The sequence below is a fragment of the Molossus molossus genome, unplaced genomic scaffold, assembly GCF_014108415.1.
Source record: "Molossus molossus isolate mMolMol1 unplaced genomic scaffold, mMolMol1.p scaffold_m16_p_6, whole genome shotgun sequence".
Classification (NCBI taxonomy): domain Eukaryota; kingdom Metazoa; phylum Chordata; class Mammalia; order Chiroptera; family Molossidae; genus Molossus; species Molossus molossus.
In genome coordinates this window covers 109,033,409-109,048,524 of record NW_023425399.1, presented here as the reverse complement: position 1 = coordinate 109,048,524, position 15,116 = coordinate 109,033,409, and the positions used below count along the sequence as shown (strand labels likewise).

The window sequence follows — 15,116 nt, the reverse complement described above, 5'->3', positions numbered from 1 at the left end:
TTGTGGAGTAAAATGGATGGGAGGGGAACCGAAGCGGACCGTTACCGCCGGAAGCTCTCTGCCAAGCACCCAGCCACGTTTGCGACAACAAAGGCTGGTCTTCGGGCCAGGAGCCAAATTAGAACCACCTGTATCATTCCTTCTCTTTCACCCGCTCAGGCCCACCTCGCACGAGGGTTTACTGTGTAGTTCTTTCCACTCTACATGAGACTGTGAGCTCCTTGAGGGTAACGCCTACGTCAGTCATTCTCAACCCCTACACCACTCAGCACAGTGCCTGAAATGTTCTTGGTCAGTAAGATGCTGGCGGTCCTGAACCCTGTGAATGAAAACAAATCACAGCTGAAGCCACTTGCAAAAAGCTGGCCAGATTCTCCTGAAAATCCCTCTTCAACATTTTAAACTTCATGGTTTCTGGGCCAGCTCCCACCGCTGTCAGTACTAGTTTATTCTTTCCCCAAACTCATCAAATCAAATACACAGTCTCTGCATTTCCTGGAAACCAAATTATATATATACACTTAAATTTAAGTAGATAAAACCTCAATTATTTAAGTTTTGAAAAGGGGATGGGTAGAAGCCATCAATAGTTTGCTGAGAATCATTATAAAATGTTGTTTTTCTTGTCTTCCAACAAGTGAAATAATCCAAAACTGCTGTTCAAAAAAGACCTAACTGATTCACCCCACCAGTCTCCTCGACTACGCGATGCGCACCCTCAAGGACGTGTTTTCAGATCCACCCTGGCACTCAGTGACTGCGTACTGATGCCTCCAGAGCATACACAATATATAGATTGTCCCTTGCAGCTCAAGCCCTCAGACATGAATAAAGAATGATTATCATTGATTGCAGAGTTCCAGGGCAATGTACCTACTCTACCAGCCATGCACTTACCAGACTTGGCCAGATTCAGAAATGGCTTTCTCTCGCTCAAGGGTGCCTAAAACCTAAATCCATCCCCTACTTGTTTCTACAGACTCCGTGTAGAGCCCCAGGAACACAGGTGGATTTTCATTATGAAGCTGCACCTAACGTCTGCCTGAGTTGGCCTTATGAAAGAAATACGAGGTTATAACTTAACTTAGAATTCTGCACAAGGGAAGAAATCAAATCCTACGGTATTCCTAATAACAAAAAGCACATGCCTATAGCTCCCTGCACAGTGTAGTTTGATATACATGCACAAGCAAGAACAATTCTTTAAATGACCTTGAAACACTGTTCTTTTTGTCAGAGGAATGACAGAGCACCGGTCAGTGACCATATAAAAATCCCATTTCCTCACAATTCCACTCTCTCTGAATGTTCCAGTGGGAATCACGGTAACTCACATTAAGCGCAGAGAATACATGTTTTAAGAGCGAGGAAACGAGAAGAAAAGGAAAAGCAGGGCTAGAAATGCCCTCCATCCTGATCTGGGGTGGCTACAGGGCACACGGAATGCATGTAAATGCTCCCCGAGCGGGGTGCTCGGGACTGGACGCCCCGCCCGCACTAAAGGTCTCAGAGGACGGGAACGCCCCCCCCGCCCCCCCCCGGCCCAGGAGGAGCCCAAGCCGGACGCGGTACCTGTTGGCCTTCACCAGCAGGCTGGGCGGCAGCTCCAGGAGCTGGTTGTGCTGCACATCCAGGACCTCCACCGAGCTCCTCTCCAGCCGGTCGGACAGCCGCGTCAGCTGGTTGTGTCCGGCCAGCAGCTTCCGGAGGCTGCTGCTACAGAACAAGCTGCGGGACAAGGGGCAGAGACAGAGGGGAACTCACTCAGAGCTGAGGTGGGACACAGGTGAAAAATGAACAGGAGTAGGAGAAGACTTCAATGACCTCTCCAAAACACAAACATCCATTCAGCGCAACTGCAAATTCACTTTAACAGAAACTCAAACTTGGAGCTGTTTGTATTTCATTATTTTCCACACTTCCAAAAGAACCCACGCAAAATGGTGGGAAACACTATGAAAAGAATATTTAACAAAGAAGCTCTACTTAGTGAAGGAGAGACACACTTCATAGAAGATTCTGAAGGGAGCAGTCTAATCTCTGGTGCACAATGCAAGCTTTCAAAGACACGGGCTTCTCAGGGTAGGGCTTGTGTCTCGTATCACCCCGGAACATGGGCTGTGTGACCCACAACAGATTCTGAATAAATATGTTCAAGCAGTTTTTACTCACAGGATCCACATTCAGTAAAGGATCCATCTTTCCAGTTAATCTTTTACAAATGCCAACTGAGAAAATGTTACACTTTTCCTTGGCTGCATTTCACAATCATAATTATTTCTCCCCTTCCTCACTTCCCTAAGTCTGTGTGTTTTTGTCTTCTCTTTGGTTTAATCCTAGACTAAAGTAGACCCCCTCCACTTCCCACCATTCTGCCCTCACCCATGACATGCGCAGCTGTTAAAATCACTCTACAGAATGGCAAAACTTTATTCACTTTAAATATAAAAACCAGATTCTTTGCTCACAAAGATGCCAGAGCCCGTTCCAGTGCTGTGACAACATGGGTCAACACCAATGACATCTAACATGCCTGATTTGGCAGGTTTGGTTATCAACGTGACAAGACAGATTATCCAGGACTGTCATTCAGTCACAGTTAACACAGGGTATCTGTAATGGTCATTCACCCCAATAATTCAGGATTTGCTTCACCAATTTTACTGCCTTGCAGTGGAATTTAGAATTGGGTTATTTGTTATTTACACACACATACACTTTACCCTTAAAGAGATTGATAACTGAAAGACAGGTGACAAAATGTTCATCCTGATTCTTCCAAATAAAAAAGTAGATCTGACCACTACAGGATGAGTATTAAATGCTAATTATTGGATATAGTTAAATTCTTTTAGATACTAAGCACTAAAATATCCTTTCTTTTCAGTACATTTCCACTTCTAAATATTAATTTGTTTTGTCAAGCCCTTCACACACACCACTTAGATACACAAAGCTTGAACAGTAAATCAACTTCTAATGAATCACTGTCTTGTCTGAACAGCTAGATCAATGATAGGGCTAATGCAAAGTCTTCGACTAAACATTACCACCAATGAGAAAACAATACACACTGTTTTTGTCGCATGGGTTAAAAACAGAAGCCCACAAAAACAAACACTGTTTAAATTCCTCAACAATAGAGCATTTGGGATTTGCTTTGAAGAAGCATTTGTTTAGATCCCTCAAAAGGCCTGTACTAGCAAAGAGCAAATCAAAGATTAACTCGGGGGTAAATTTGATCAAATATCAGTTATCTTGTATTTATTTGTTGGTTCGTGTATACAGTATTTTCGTTGTCACCTACAGTGAAACAAAGGCCTTAGACTCCAATGTGCTCATCTGTTGCACTGGGGAGGTTGGAATGGGGAACAGAAAAGAGAAAATTGAAAAAAAGATGGGAAAAGATTTTTTCCAACAAATTATCATTTTTTTCCTATTTAGTAGTATCCTGTTTTCATCTTTGCTGTTGGTCTTCTAAAAGCCACTGCCCACCCCACCACACACACACAATGCTATCCACCGGGACATCACCAAACCTTCTGCTCCTCATGGTGATGAGTGGCACCAAGTCACCTAAGTGTTCAGTAGAATAAAACTAAAGTAGAAAGCATTTCCAAACTGACTGAACTTATGGGTATAACGTATGGCTGAGAAAGTAAAACGAACTGAGCTTTCCAGGGACTGAAAATGTAAACCCAGATTTTCTTTATGAGAACTATGTTGTAACACAGTGTTATCCAACAGAAATATACTGCAAGCCACATATGTAGTTTAAAATTAAAAGCGAAAAGAAATAGGTAAATTAATTATTGTAGTACTTTTTATTTGACCCAATATATCCAAAATTTTATTTTAACATGTAATCGATATATAACATTATTGAACTATTTTGCATCCAGTATATATTTTCTCCTTTAGCACTTCACAGTTTGGACTGATGACTTTTCCATTGCTCCAGACCCTTGACTGATGGCTGGTGGCTACTATATTAAACAGCTGAACTCGAACATATTTCTTAGGCTTATCAAGCATGGACATTTCACGTCTCTGTTCTTTACAAGAGAATAGAGGGATACCAATCACATACTTTTTTTTTTTTGTTTTTGTTTTTTTTTTATCCTCACCCAAGGACACTTTTTCATTCTTTGTTCAGATAGAGCAGGAGGGAGAGAGAGAGAGAAACATCGATGTGAAAGGGACACATCGAGTGGCTGCCACCCGCACGACCAACCAGGGCCGGGGACAAACTGCAACCGAGGTACATGCCCTTAGCGGGAACCGAACCCGGGTCTCTCCGGACCGCAGGCCAACGCTCTAACCGCTGAGCCAAACCGGCCAGGGCCCAATCACATACTTTTAAAGATCATGAACCTACAGTAAAACTTAACTCCAAAATAGTGACATATTACTATAGTATTTAAAAAAAATTTTTTTTATCCTCACCCGAGGACACTTTTCCATTTTTTGTTCAGATAGAGTGGGAGGGAGAAAGAGAGAAACATCGACGTGAAAGGGACACAACACATCGAGTGGCTGCCACCCGCACGACCAACCATGGCCGGGGACAAACTGCAACCAGGGCACGTGCCCTTAGCGGGAACCAAACCTGGTCTCTCTGGACTGCAGGCCAACGCTCTAACAGCTGAGCCAAACCGGCCAGGGCACTACAGTATTTTTATTGCTATTTTTGACTATAAGTAGTTAGAAACAACTAACTTCCTTTGTTCAGTGATGGGCTGAGAATAGTACAACTAGCTAGACATGAGTTATGGCAGCCTCTAGTCACAAAGGCTATTAAAATTTAAATTAAATGAAATAAGACTGAAAATTCAGTCCCTCAGTCCCAGTAGCCACATCCCAGCACTCAGTGGTCACATGGCTGGTGGACAGCACTCTGGACACAGAACGTTTCCATCGTCGCGGAAAGTCCCCAGCCAGCACGCGGGCAGACTCCTCTCCTGGTTATGAACTGCATGGCTGGTCACGAACTGCATGGCTGGTCACCAGCAGTCCAAAAGTACTTTGTGCCACAATTGGTTAACTTGACGATGTCTGTGTCTATGGGTATCAGACATCATCACAGGGCTGCTTTTGAAATCTTGGCATTAAAGTGAAAATTCTAAAATAAATTTTAAAAATAATCTAGTTTGCCCTTTCTAGGTGTAATGACCTTATGATCCTTTCTTCCCCAAAGTCAGATTCAAGAAAAACCAGAAATTGGTTGCAGGTAAGGTAGACAAGTGTAGTCAATGGACCGAAGGGGAAGATTCTGGAAGAGTTAAGATTAGAGTCACCAGCCACACTGTTGGCGGAGTATCTAAACACTGCTTTCGGCTTATTTAACAGTTTGCACCAGGATCCACCCGCTGCACAACTTGGAAAAGTCTGGCAGGGGAGTCATAACTTGAAGACACCACATGAGGTAAAGATACTAAATAGCAGGTTTAAGAAATAAGGTAAAAAAAAAAAAAAATCTTTTGGGGGAGGTGGAGGAGGTATGGGCGGGATAAATGGTGAGGGGAGGAGACTTGACCTGGGTGGTGGGCACCCAGTGCAGTGTACAGATGATGTGCTGTGGAATTGTGCACCTGAAACCTATGTAATTTTGTTGACCAGTGTCACCCCAATAAATCCAATAAAAAGGAAAAAATAAAATAAACACACACACACACACACACACACACACACAGAAAAACTCTTTTAGAGGTTCCTAATAACAAGTTAAACAATGAATCAGCAATTTTTACAACTGCTTATCTAACTGGAGATTCTCAAACGCCACCCGTGATACTCACCGTGCAGGAAGTTCACATATTTGGTTATGGCCAATATCTAAAACTTCTAGCTTTCGGCTTTCACATACCCACTCAGGCACATTTTCCAAGCGGTTCCTAAATAAAATAAATAAACCATTTTTTTAAATTGAAATACAGTCTGAAAACGTAAAATAATGACAGAGAATAGATCGAACTGCACATGAAACACCAAAGCACAGCGAGTGTAAGTCAGAAGGACGTGTGTGTCCCCTGTCACCTAGAAGCAAGGCTGTGAGAGGAACAGTAAAGGACACAGTTACAGCATCTCTCAAGTCTAGGAAGCCTGGCTCCTGTCTGCATGGAGCTGGTGTCCTCCTCAGCTACTGGTTCAAATTAATCTGAGGCAGGATCTGCCAAAAGGAACAAAAAAGCCTGGCTCCCAGAACTGCTATCCTAAAAGGTCTACAAACCCACGCCAGTTGAGAGAAAGGAGGTCTTAGCAGCACGCACTTCCAGGTCAGTCAAATGGCATAAACTAGTTCTATTTTCCAATGTACGTTTTCCCGAAACACTCAGTAAGTCTCGAGTGCAGGGCCCCTGAAGGCAGAGCCCAGGAGAGGGAGAGGAGCGGCCCAGGCACCTGGCCCGCGGCGCAGAGTCGGTCATCTGAAAACATTTACTTAGGCACCAGGGGGTGACTATAATTATTAGAAACAAGGGAACTAAATGAATCGTGACTTTCAGGATTAAACGAATTGACCCGTTCTTACACAAATCTGCTCTATTTGAATGTCTCCCTAACCATTGGTGGTTAGCCTTTTATCTTTTTTTAATAAATACATAAAATGACCAGGCACAAAGACTCTGAAATGGTATGTATGTTATGACTATAATTCTTTAAAAACAGATGTGTAATTCTGTAAAAATATAATGCTGGGACAAGGATTAGATTTGCGCAAAAGGGAAATTATGTGATATTAGGGTGGTGGCATTATATGCAGTTTAAAAATCGTGTTCTTTACTTTTGCTATTATATCAACTTTTCAATTAAAATATAAAAATCAGTGCATTACTTTCTGCTTAGTGTCTATATGGGCACAGAGTTCTGGCTTTGGAGCCCTAAAGATCGATCCCCTGAATGATTTTATTTTATAGTAATTAACCCCGGACACACCGTAGTAAGACAGGAGGGTGAAGTGCCTCTCAGAACAAGCAGCAACCTCAATAGAGCAATAAAACTCGTGCGAGTGTGGCACTCTGAACGAGAGGAGCTCGAAGGACCTCGTAAACACCGTGATGGACGACAGCTCGGTGCCTTCGGATAACATAAACACTCCCATGCAAGGAGGAGGGCGAACTGCAGCTCCGAGCTATCTGGGGAGAACTAGGGGTTGGCTACCACAAAGTCCTATGGTTCGGGAGGTGAATGAGGCAGAGCTCGTTACGGTGACGATTCTGGGCATGGCTGTCATGAAGGAAGGTGAACAGCATTTAAATGGCAGAATTCAGGACTAAACACGACACGAGAGTTTCCAATTCTGTCTCCGTTAAGGGGTTTCAATGGGAACCACTGGCCAATTACATCCTATAAATAAGGGGAAAGGAGGGTCTATGACCAAAGCTCTAAAATAAATCATTTCACAATATTTATATACACCCATGTATGCAACCTCATTCTAGTACGGTTCCTATTTAAAAGATGAAGATAACAACCAAGGCTGATAGGAAATTAAAGAACATAATCAGGTAATATCAGCCCTCAAGTACATTAAACAAAACTGTCTGACGTGAATTTGGTAGGAAATGCACGAAATGCACTACTACTCATAAAGGATGTTATAATTATAAATTACTAAGGAAACTGTAATTGTAACAATTCTCACAACAGCTAAATTCAGACACATTCTTACGTGGCTACGATTGAGAACATCATTAACACACTGATCTACACACTGAGATGAATTCACAGGGGCACTTTGAGGGGGCCACATCCTCCCAAGCACTGTGGCTGCTCAGGAAATTGGGGTATATTATTTGGAATTAAGTTTAAAGTGAGTTTTCAATGTTAGCGTGTTAAGATTATGAAAGTTTATTTGTGTAAATATGGGAAAAAAGTCTACCGTACGAGTTTTGGGAACTGGAGTCAGCAGGACACTACAGCAGAGTGTCTGTAGAGGTGGGGGTCCGCCTATCCGCAGACAAGCTGAGAGCAGCGAGCAGGAGCAGGCGGCTGGAAACCCTACTCCAGTAAGCTTAGTGGCTACTTTGTAAGGGTTGTGAACAAGGAGGTATATGTACACAGTAACAAAGAGGAAGTGGGAAAAAATCAAAGAAATATAGCATAATATTTTTTATGAAATCAACATCATTTCGGGGAAAGACATGAGGATATGGTTAATATAATTAAAGAACCACCAGACCTTCCGGTGACATGACCTGAACTCATTAATCTTCCAGACCCAAGCCTGGTGTTCAAATGGGTGTCCACCCCAACACAACACCTTGATTCTTCTGGTTTGAACTACACTATACAAATGTAGTATTTCAATGGACAGATATTTATGTTCAATTTCAGAGGGTAAGTGCACACTTTTGGATTTAATTTGTATTATTTACCTTCAAGATATGTACAAAGTTCATATGCACATGCTCAGACAGAATTCTCTAAGTGATTCTCAAGCAGATTCCAGAGCATTCTAGGCCTCGGCTTCTTACCTTGAGACGTCCACGTAGGACAGGTAACTCGGAACTGGGTAAACATCAACGTGAACAAGTTCTAGGAGGCGGGAAGAAACACAGAAGCGTTACGATCCGAGGCCAGCGACGCCGAGTGCGCGGACAGTTACTGTGCTGTCCTCTCCGGCGTGTTTGGGCTGGGAAGTACGACACGGCCATCCGCTCTATTTGAAACCACAGGAGAGGGCACAGGGCTTCTAATTTAACCAGGAGATCTTACGCAGAGTTTAAAATAAATCCCTCGTTCTACTTTCCTACCTCTTTCCCATCCGCTTCCTGCGGCTCTCTTGCTAAGCATGCTAAATTTTATCTGGGAGATGAACTGCCTGGATACTGCTGTTTTTTTAAACAGTCAGTGTTCCTTCCATGACACCAAATGCACCCTGGCTTTTGCCTTCTTCGGTCTCCTGAAACAGCACTCCTGGGGGTCACGAACGACTTCTTCTACTCCAATGAGAACCTTTCCTGAAAACTGTATGAAATGTGACCCCGTTGTCCACCTCGGGCTTTGTTTTGGGGACACAGTAGTTTCTAATCGCAGGGTCAGTTCCTACCTGCTTGTCCACTACGGCACTAGCTACCCGGGAGGGGTTTGTAAGTCGACTCTCGCCATCTTCTCTTTTCCAGTTACTTTACGTCCATGGTTTCAGGTACCGCCTGAGTCTCGAGTCAACCCTTGCAGTCCTGACTGCACATCGCTGTCAGCTCAGGGAAGCCCAGCACGGTGGCCTGGACGGCGGAGGAGTGGGCTCCACCCTTCTCCACGGAGGCATTGCGCACTTCCCTGTTAGCAGTCCCGTGGCACCACCTCCGTCACAGCGTCACCAGGACTCCAGGCCACGCACCCCGCAGTAACTCCCTACGAACTCAGAGCCCCGTCTCCTCCCCTCTGCCAGGCACACCGCACCCAGATTCTTCCTCGGCCCGCTTGGTGCCTGTGGCTCTGACGTGGCCCTCCAGAGGCCTCGAGCTGTGTAAGGTTTGGCTGTTTCTTCAGCGCGATGACAGTAACTCATTTTAAAACGTTCCTGACCCTTTAGAACTCAGACCCTACATTATGCATAAAACACGTGACATGCTCAGTAAACATCCGTTTAACTCGCAGCAGCAAACACTTGTTTTCATTCATGCTGGTAGAATCTGAGGTCTTCACGTGAGCAAAGAGAAGCCCATATGACCTTTTCTGGAGCAGAATGGCCATGACTTCCAACTTCTAAGGAAGAGAGCTTATTAAATGAGTGAGACTCTTGCTTGGCTGTGTCCCTGTGAGTATATAATTTCGGTTTCTCTTAAGGTGAGCTCCTTTGTCAGTGGGGCACGAAATCTGAGACCCTGAATGGAGTCCACAATGGAGCCTCTCACGTCCTGGATGAAGTCAAGGTTCCAGAGTCACTGGATGAAGTCAAGGTTCCAGAGTCACTGGATGAAGTCAAGGTTCCAGAGTCACCGCTATTAACAAGTAGCCCAAGAAGAAGTAGTCCGCCCGGCCCCACTGCCTTCCAAGCAGAGGCGCCAAACCAACAGTGGGAGTCACTTATCTAAATATCACAGTATGAGCCCTGGCCGGTTTGGCTCAGTGGTTAGAGCGTCGGCCTGCGGTACAGAGAGACCCGGGTTCGGTTCCCGCTAAGGGCGGGTACCTCGGTTGCAGTTTGTCCCCGGCCCTGGTTGGTCGTGTGGGTGGCAGCCACTCGATGTGTCCCTTTCACGTCGATGTTTCTTTCTCTCTCTCTCTCTCTTCCCCTCTCTCTCTCCCGCTCTATCTGAACAAAAAATGGAAAAATGTCCTCAGGTGAGGATAAAAAAAAAAAAAAAAAATTAAATATCACAGTATGAGAAAAACAAGTTAGGAACTATAAAACCTTCCTTTTTGATTCCTTTAAGTACCAAACCAGAGTTCTTCTTGTTTTTGTTTTTCATTCCTCACCTGAGGATATTTTTCCATTTATCATCAGACAGAGTGAGAGGGAGGGGGAGAGAGAGACAGAGAGAAACATTGACGTGATAGAGCCACATCGACTGGTTGCCTCCCACACGACCCAACCAGGGCCGGGACGACCCACAACCAAGGTACGTGCCCTTGTGTGGAATCGAACCTGGGACTCATTGGTCCACAGGCCGACGCTCTAACTGTTGAGCCAAACCCGCTAGGGCCAGAGTTCTTCATTTATTTTTATCTTAGCAAAACTTGACACTTACTTTACTAAACGAGGAAAGAACTATCAAAGCAAGCCGAGAAGATGGCACTGAGCAAATTCTTGGGAGCAATTGGGAGACTTTGATGTGGTCGATGTCACTTACCATTGGAAGAGGCATAGAGCGCTTTGAGGAAGTAGCCACAGATGTTCAGGGTCACCAGCTGATTCCTTTCACAGTGTAAAACTTCAATGTTGTTGAAAATCATGGCATCCAGATCACCAAGCTTATTGTCACGCAGATCAAGCTGAGTGACATGCTGGAGAAAGTCCACTTCGTCTGCTGTTAGCTTCCTAATTTTGTTCAGTCTTGAAAGGAAACGGACACACAGAGAGACTGTAATTAACAGCAATGCTATGAATAGAGAGCTATACCCTCACGTGGCGAGATAAGAAAGGGGACTCAGGTCTCACTACATCATAGTCCTCCATGGTTTCTTTAATCTCAGCATCTGGCCTCCCTGAACTGGCCAGATTCTCTGGTTATTTTTAGCCACAACTCCATGAGGTCTTAACCTTGGCAATATATTCTGAAACACAATTCAGACCCCAAAGGCTGGAGGAGAAGCATGCGTATTGATTTTACCTTAACTCATTTCAAGAGGGAAAATAATCCATTTAAACATTTATTTCCAAAGAATGTGGCTGAAAGAATGCAAGAAACAAAACCCAGAACAGCCCAATAAGCACTTTACGACTGCACTGACGACTTACGGAAGGAGAGGGGATAAGTGAGCAGGCAGCCGAGCAGCCGTATAGGACAGATTAAAGGGGGAACTTGGAAAGGAAAATAATGAACGGGGGCCACGTATGCACCAGAGATAAGAATGCAAATATCTGGATTTTCGACAGGCTCAGAACCGAGAACCGATTACCAAAACTATCTCTATCTTTAAAATACTGCTTGAAAGAGCAGAGTGCAGGCAGTAACGAAACCAGCATCTAGGATTCCCTGAGAAATTATCCAATGAAGGACAACAATGGGGAGCAACAAGCCTAGGATCAAGCCAGGCCCAGGGAAAGGCTGGCAGAACCCCAGCCATGAGGACCAGGTCGCAACGGGCCGAAGAAGCTGGGGATGCACGGCTGAGAAGGTAAGTAAGTGGGGCTGGGGGCTAGAAACCCGTATAACAGAGACACATTTAGCTTTGGAGGGGAGAAAAAGATGAAAATCCCAATGCCTAGTTTACTAGGCTGTGCCCAACTTTACAAACAACAAGAACCCTCCACTTCTCTTTACAAAGCCAACAAAATGCTGAGACCACACACATTGATTAGAAGAGCATTAATATGCAGGCTGGGGCTTAGAAAAAAGCCCAACATCCTCTGTTATGAATTTCTGACCTTTCAAAACTAAAATAAAATGATGGACTGAATTATTAATAGCAATAGCACAAAGGCACTGACACGCAGGGTGAGTGACAGCAGAACCAGGGCTCGTCGACCTGCAAGTTCAGCATCTGGCCTCTTCAAATGTCCCCGAGAGGGTTGTTTTGGCTCCTCTTTTTCATTCCAGGTTGTAAGATTAAAGAACTGGCCTCATCCCAGCTATCTGACTATTTCCAAATGCTCACTAGATTCAAGAATATGTATTTAGAATTAAAAAAAAAACAAAAAACAAAAAAAAAACCCACCTCATTTTGTATATAAAAGACTGCAGGAATTGAAAACATGCCCATGGTCTCCCTATTCCACACTCTGTTACCTTCATAATGTGGCATTATCATCTTCATTTGAAATAGCTACCCCCACAATTTCACTGTATTAACACTAAAATAATTAAAGGAAGTTAATATTCCCACTGTTTGGTTTACATTGCCAAGTCTTACTAGGATTCAAATATCGAAAGCTTTTAGGCTCGCACAATAATACAACTATTTAGGATAAACTTTTAAAGAGGCAAAGTAAAGTTAAAATTTCCTTCCAATCATCCCCACAACTAACACAGCCATTGCATCTATTTCATAAATGTTCATTGAGCATGGCTTTCAAATAGTGAAAGGCTATGGTGATAATGATGACAATGACCAAGACATGAATAAAACGAGGTGTCTTCCAACAGCTTCTGGAATTTAGTGAGGAAAAATCACATATGCTTTCCTTTCATATATCAAGTATAAGGACTACAAGTAAGTGATAAGTGCCATAGATGATGTTTAAAATACAGAGTGGGAGAAAAAAAGATGCGATGGAAGAGGAAACATCTCATCTGAACCCCAAAGGCAGGCAGAACTGAGGAGATGTAAACGGAGAAGAAAACCATCTCGAGGAAGCAGCAGGATGGGCTCTGGACTGAGGCGAAGGGCACAGGGGGGCACCACGCATGAACAGCACAGTGTGTGATACAAAGGTGGGCTGGTCAAGTAGTACTCATCAAGCACTGCATCTACTGAGAGCTAACTGGGGGATCAAGGGCCAATCAGAGCAGTGCCTCCCAGGTCATCTGTGGGGAAGGACCTATGTTCTAAACCTCTGCTGTCACAGGCTGACGTGCGGTCTCACGGCACACGACCAGAACACAACTCACACTACCAGTGGTTCACCACGCCAGCTCACCGACGCTGAAACCAGTCTGCTCAATGAGATGAGTCTACTTTTATGAGCCTATATGGATACTGTGGCAATGTCACATCCCTGTATGTTTCTGAAATATTAAGCCTCAATTTCTATACGTATCTTATATGTATAGATACGTGGAAAAGTAGCCAAGAGTTGGCTTGCCAGCACGAGGGAGAGGACCACACTCTGAGCCGCTGAGCTAGAACCTCTTCCTCAAGGGACTCACAGCCCAGTGGGGGGAACCAGATACGAGGGCTTGAATATCCTGAACTGGAGAGTTGAAGGCTCTGAGCGAGACTGTAAACAGTAGCAGAGAGAAGAAAAAGGAAGAAGAAAAAGGAAGGGACCTGAGAGAAACTAGAGTGAAGGAAGAACTAATAAATCTGGTGGTAAATTAGAAACAGAGTCCAAGTTAGTGTCTGGATAACCAATGAAGTGGTGTTGCTATCATCAAAGAGGAAGCCAGGGGAAAGAACTTGAAGTCAGTTTCACATGTATTTGGTTAAGTGTATCAGCAGGGAAAACCAAGACGAAATTATCCAGTTGGCAGCTAAAGTGGAATTAGTTCCAAAAAGAGAAATAAGGGTTAGAGAAAGACTGGGGGGTAATTAACAAGGAGATAGATGAAAGGTGAATGATGAAGCCCTGAGGGTACAGGCCACCGCCAGGGCAGAACACAGGAAGAGAAGTGATCAGGAAGGGAGATGTGGTAACATCCACATTTTGGACAGAGAAGAAGAGATGGAGGAATTATTAACAATGCCACAGAGGAAATAATACCAGACACAAAGAATACAAGAAAAAGAATAAGATGAAAAAAAAGTGATCACTTGTAATCTGATGTAACATTTCCATCTGAAGGACTAAAAAACAGAATCAATAAAATTAGCCCTTTGCTTACAAAAACTAAGTGAACTCCTCTTAAATCCACTAGCTTCAATTTAAAATATTATGGCAGACTTATAAGCAAATCTGACCAGATTGTCCCCTCATAGTGGGAAAGCAGTTACCTATTCATAATCATTCAACATTTAGTGTCCAAAGTCATTCCTGAATATCAAGGTTTTTTTAAATCCAAGTGACTCAGAGGCAAATAATGCTAACAATTTAGAAAGTTAACGAGACAAAGTGTTCAATTCCCTCACTTGTCACATTGCAAAAAGTTCTCAAAGTCAGATAAAAGATGACCAATTGCCTTCCCTGAATTAAGAAGTCCAGGTCTGCAAAACCGCCATCACCTTCCCAGGTGTAGCAGGCCTGATTATTCCTTTAGTGTGAGGAAAGGGTAAGCCAAGCAACTCTTTGTGAGGCAGGAATAAATGGGTTTCCGAGACCAGACCACATGAATGCAGAAGAAAGGAGAACAAGAGATGATGCTGTTCTGTACCGACGAAACAAAACAGGTCTGAGTGAGGATTGGGGTTACCAACACAGAGGAGGGGGTAGTAAAGCAAGGACAGAGCCGCCTCTGACGAACGGAGGGGTGTGAAGATGCCAGGAATGAACAGCTGAGCAGGTTCTGGGAGCAGAAAAGCATCCTCAATCAGGTAATGATAACAATAATCATACAATCACATTTTCTGGGAGAGTAAAGTTTGTAACTCAATTCCTTCCAAAACTCCATGAATTAGGTTCTATTAGCTGTAATTTAGAGATGAGAACAGTTGCACAGAGACATTAAATATCTCACCCAAGAGTGAACATGGCGAATCCATGGTCATCAATCATCAACCTCTCGCTAGCGGGGGAGTTACTTTGGATAGAGAAGTCCCAAATTGGGCATGCTAGTATGAAAGCCCAAGCCCCATATGTTGTTTTCGCAGTAATTCAATCCCATGACAGGCACTTGTTTTTCCTTAAAATAGAG

At 43.8% G+C, this 15,116-nt stretch overlaps 1 protein-coding gene across 1 annotated transcript in view; it reads right to left on the bottom strand.

Annotated features, from left to right (window-relative positions):
* Positions 1 to 15,116, bottom strand: part of PHLPP1 (PH domain and leucine rich repeat protein phosphatase 1) — a 180,248-nt gene that overhangs the window by 28,679 nt on the left and 136,453 nt on the right. Inside the window, exons 7-10 of the mRNA XM_036244263.1 lie at positions 10,797 to 10,999; positions 8,475 to 8,535; positions 5,799 to 5,894; positions 1,573 to 1,728 (exon numbers count right to left, since the gene is read on the bottom strand). Coding sequence (XP_036100156.1) covers positions 1,573 to 1,728; positions 5,799 to 5,894; positions 8,475 to 8,535; positions 10,797 to 10,999 — 516 coding nt within the window. The remainder of the gene's footprint in view (positions 1 to 1,572; positions 1,729 to 5,798; positions 5,895 to 8,474; positions 8,536 to 10,796; positions 11,000 to 15,116) is intronic.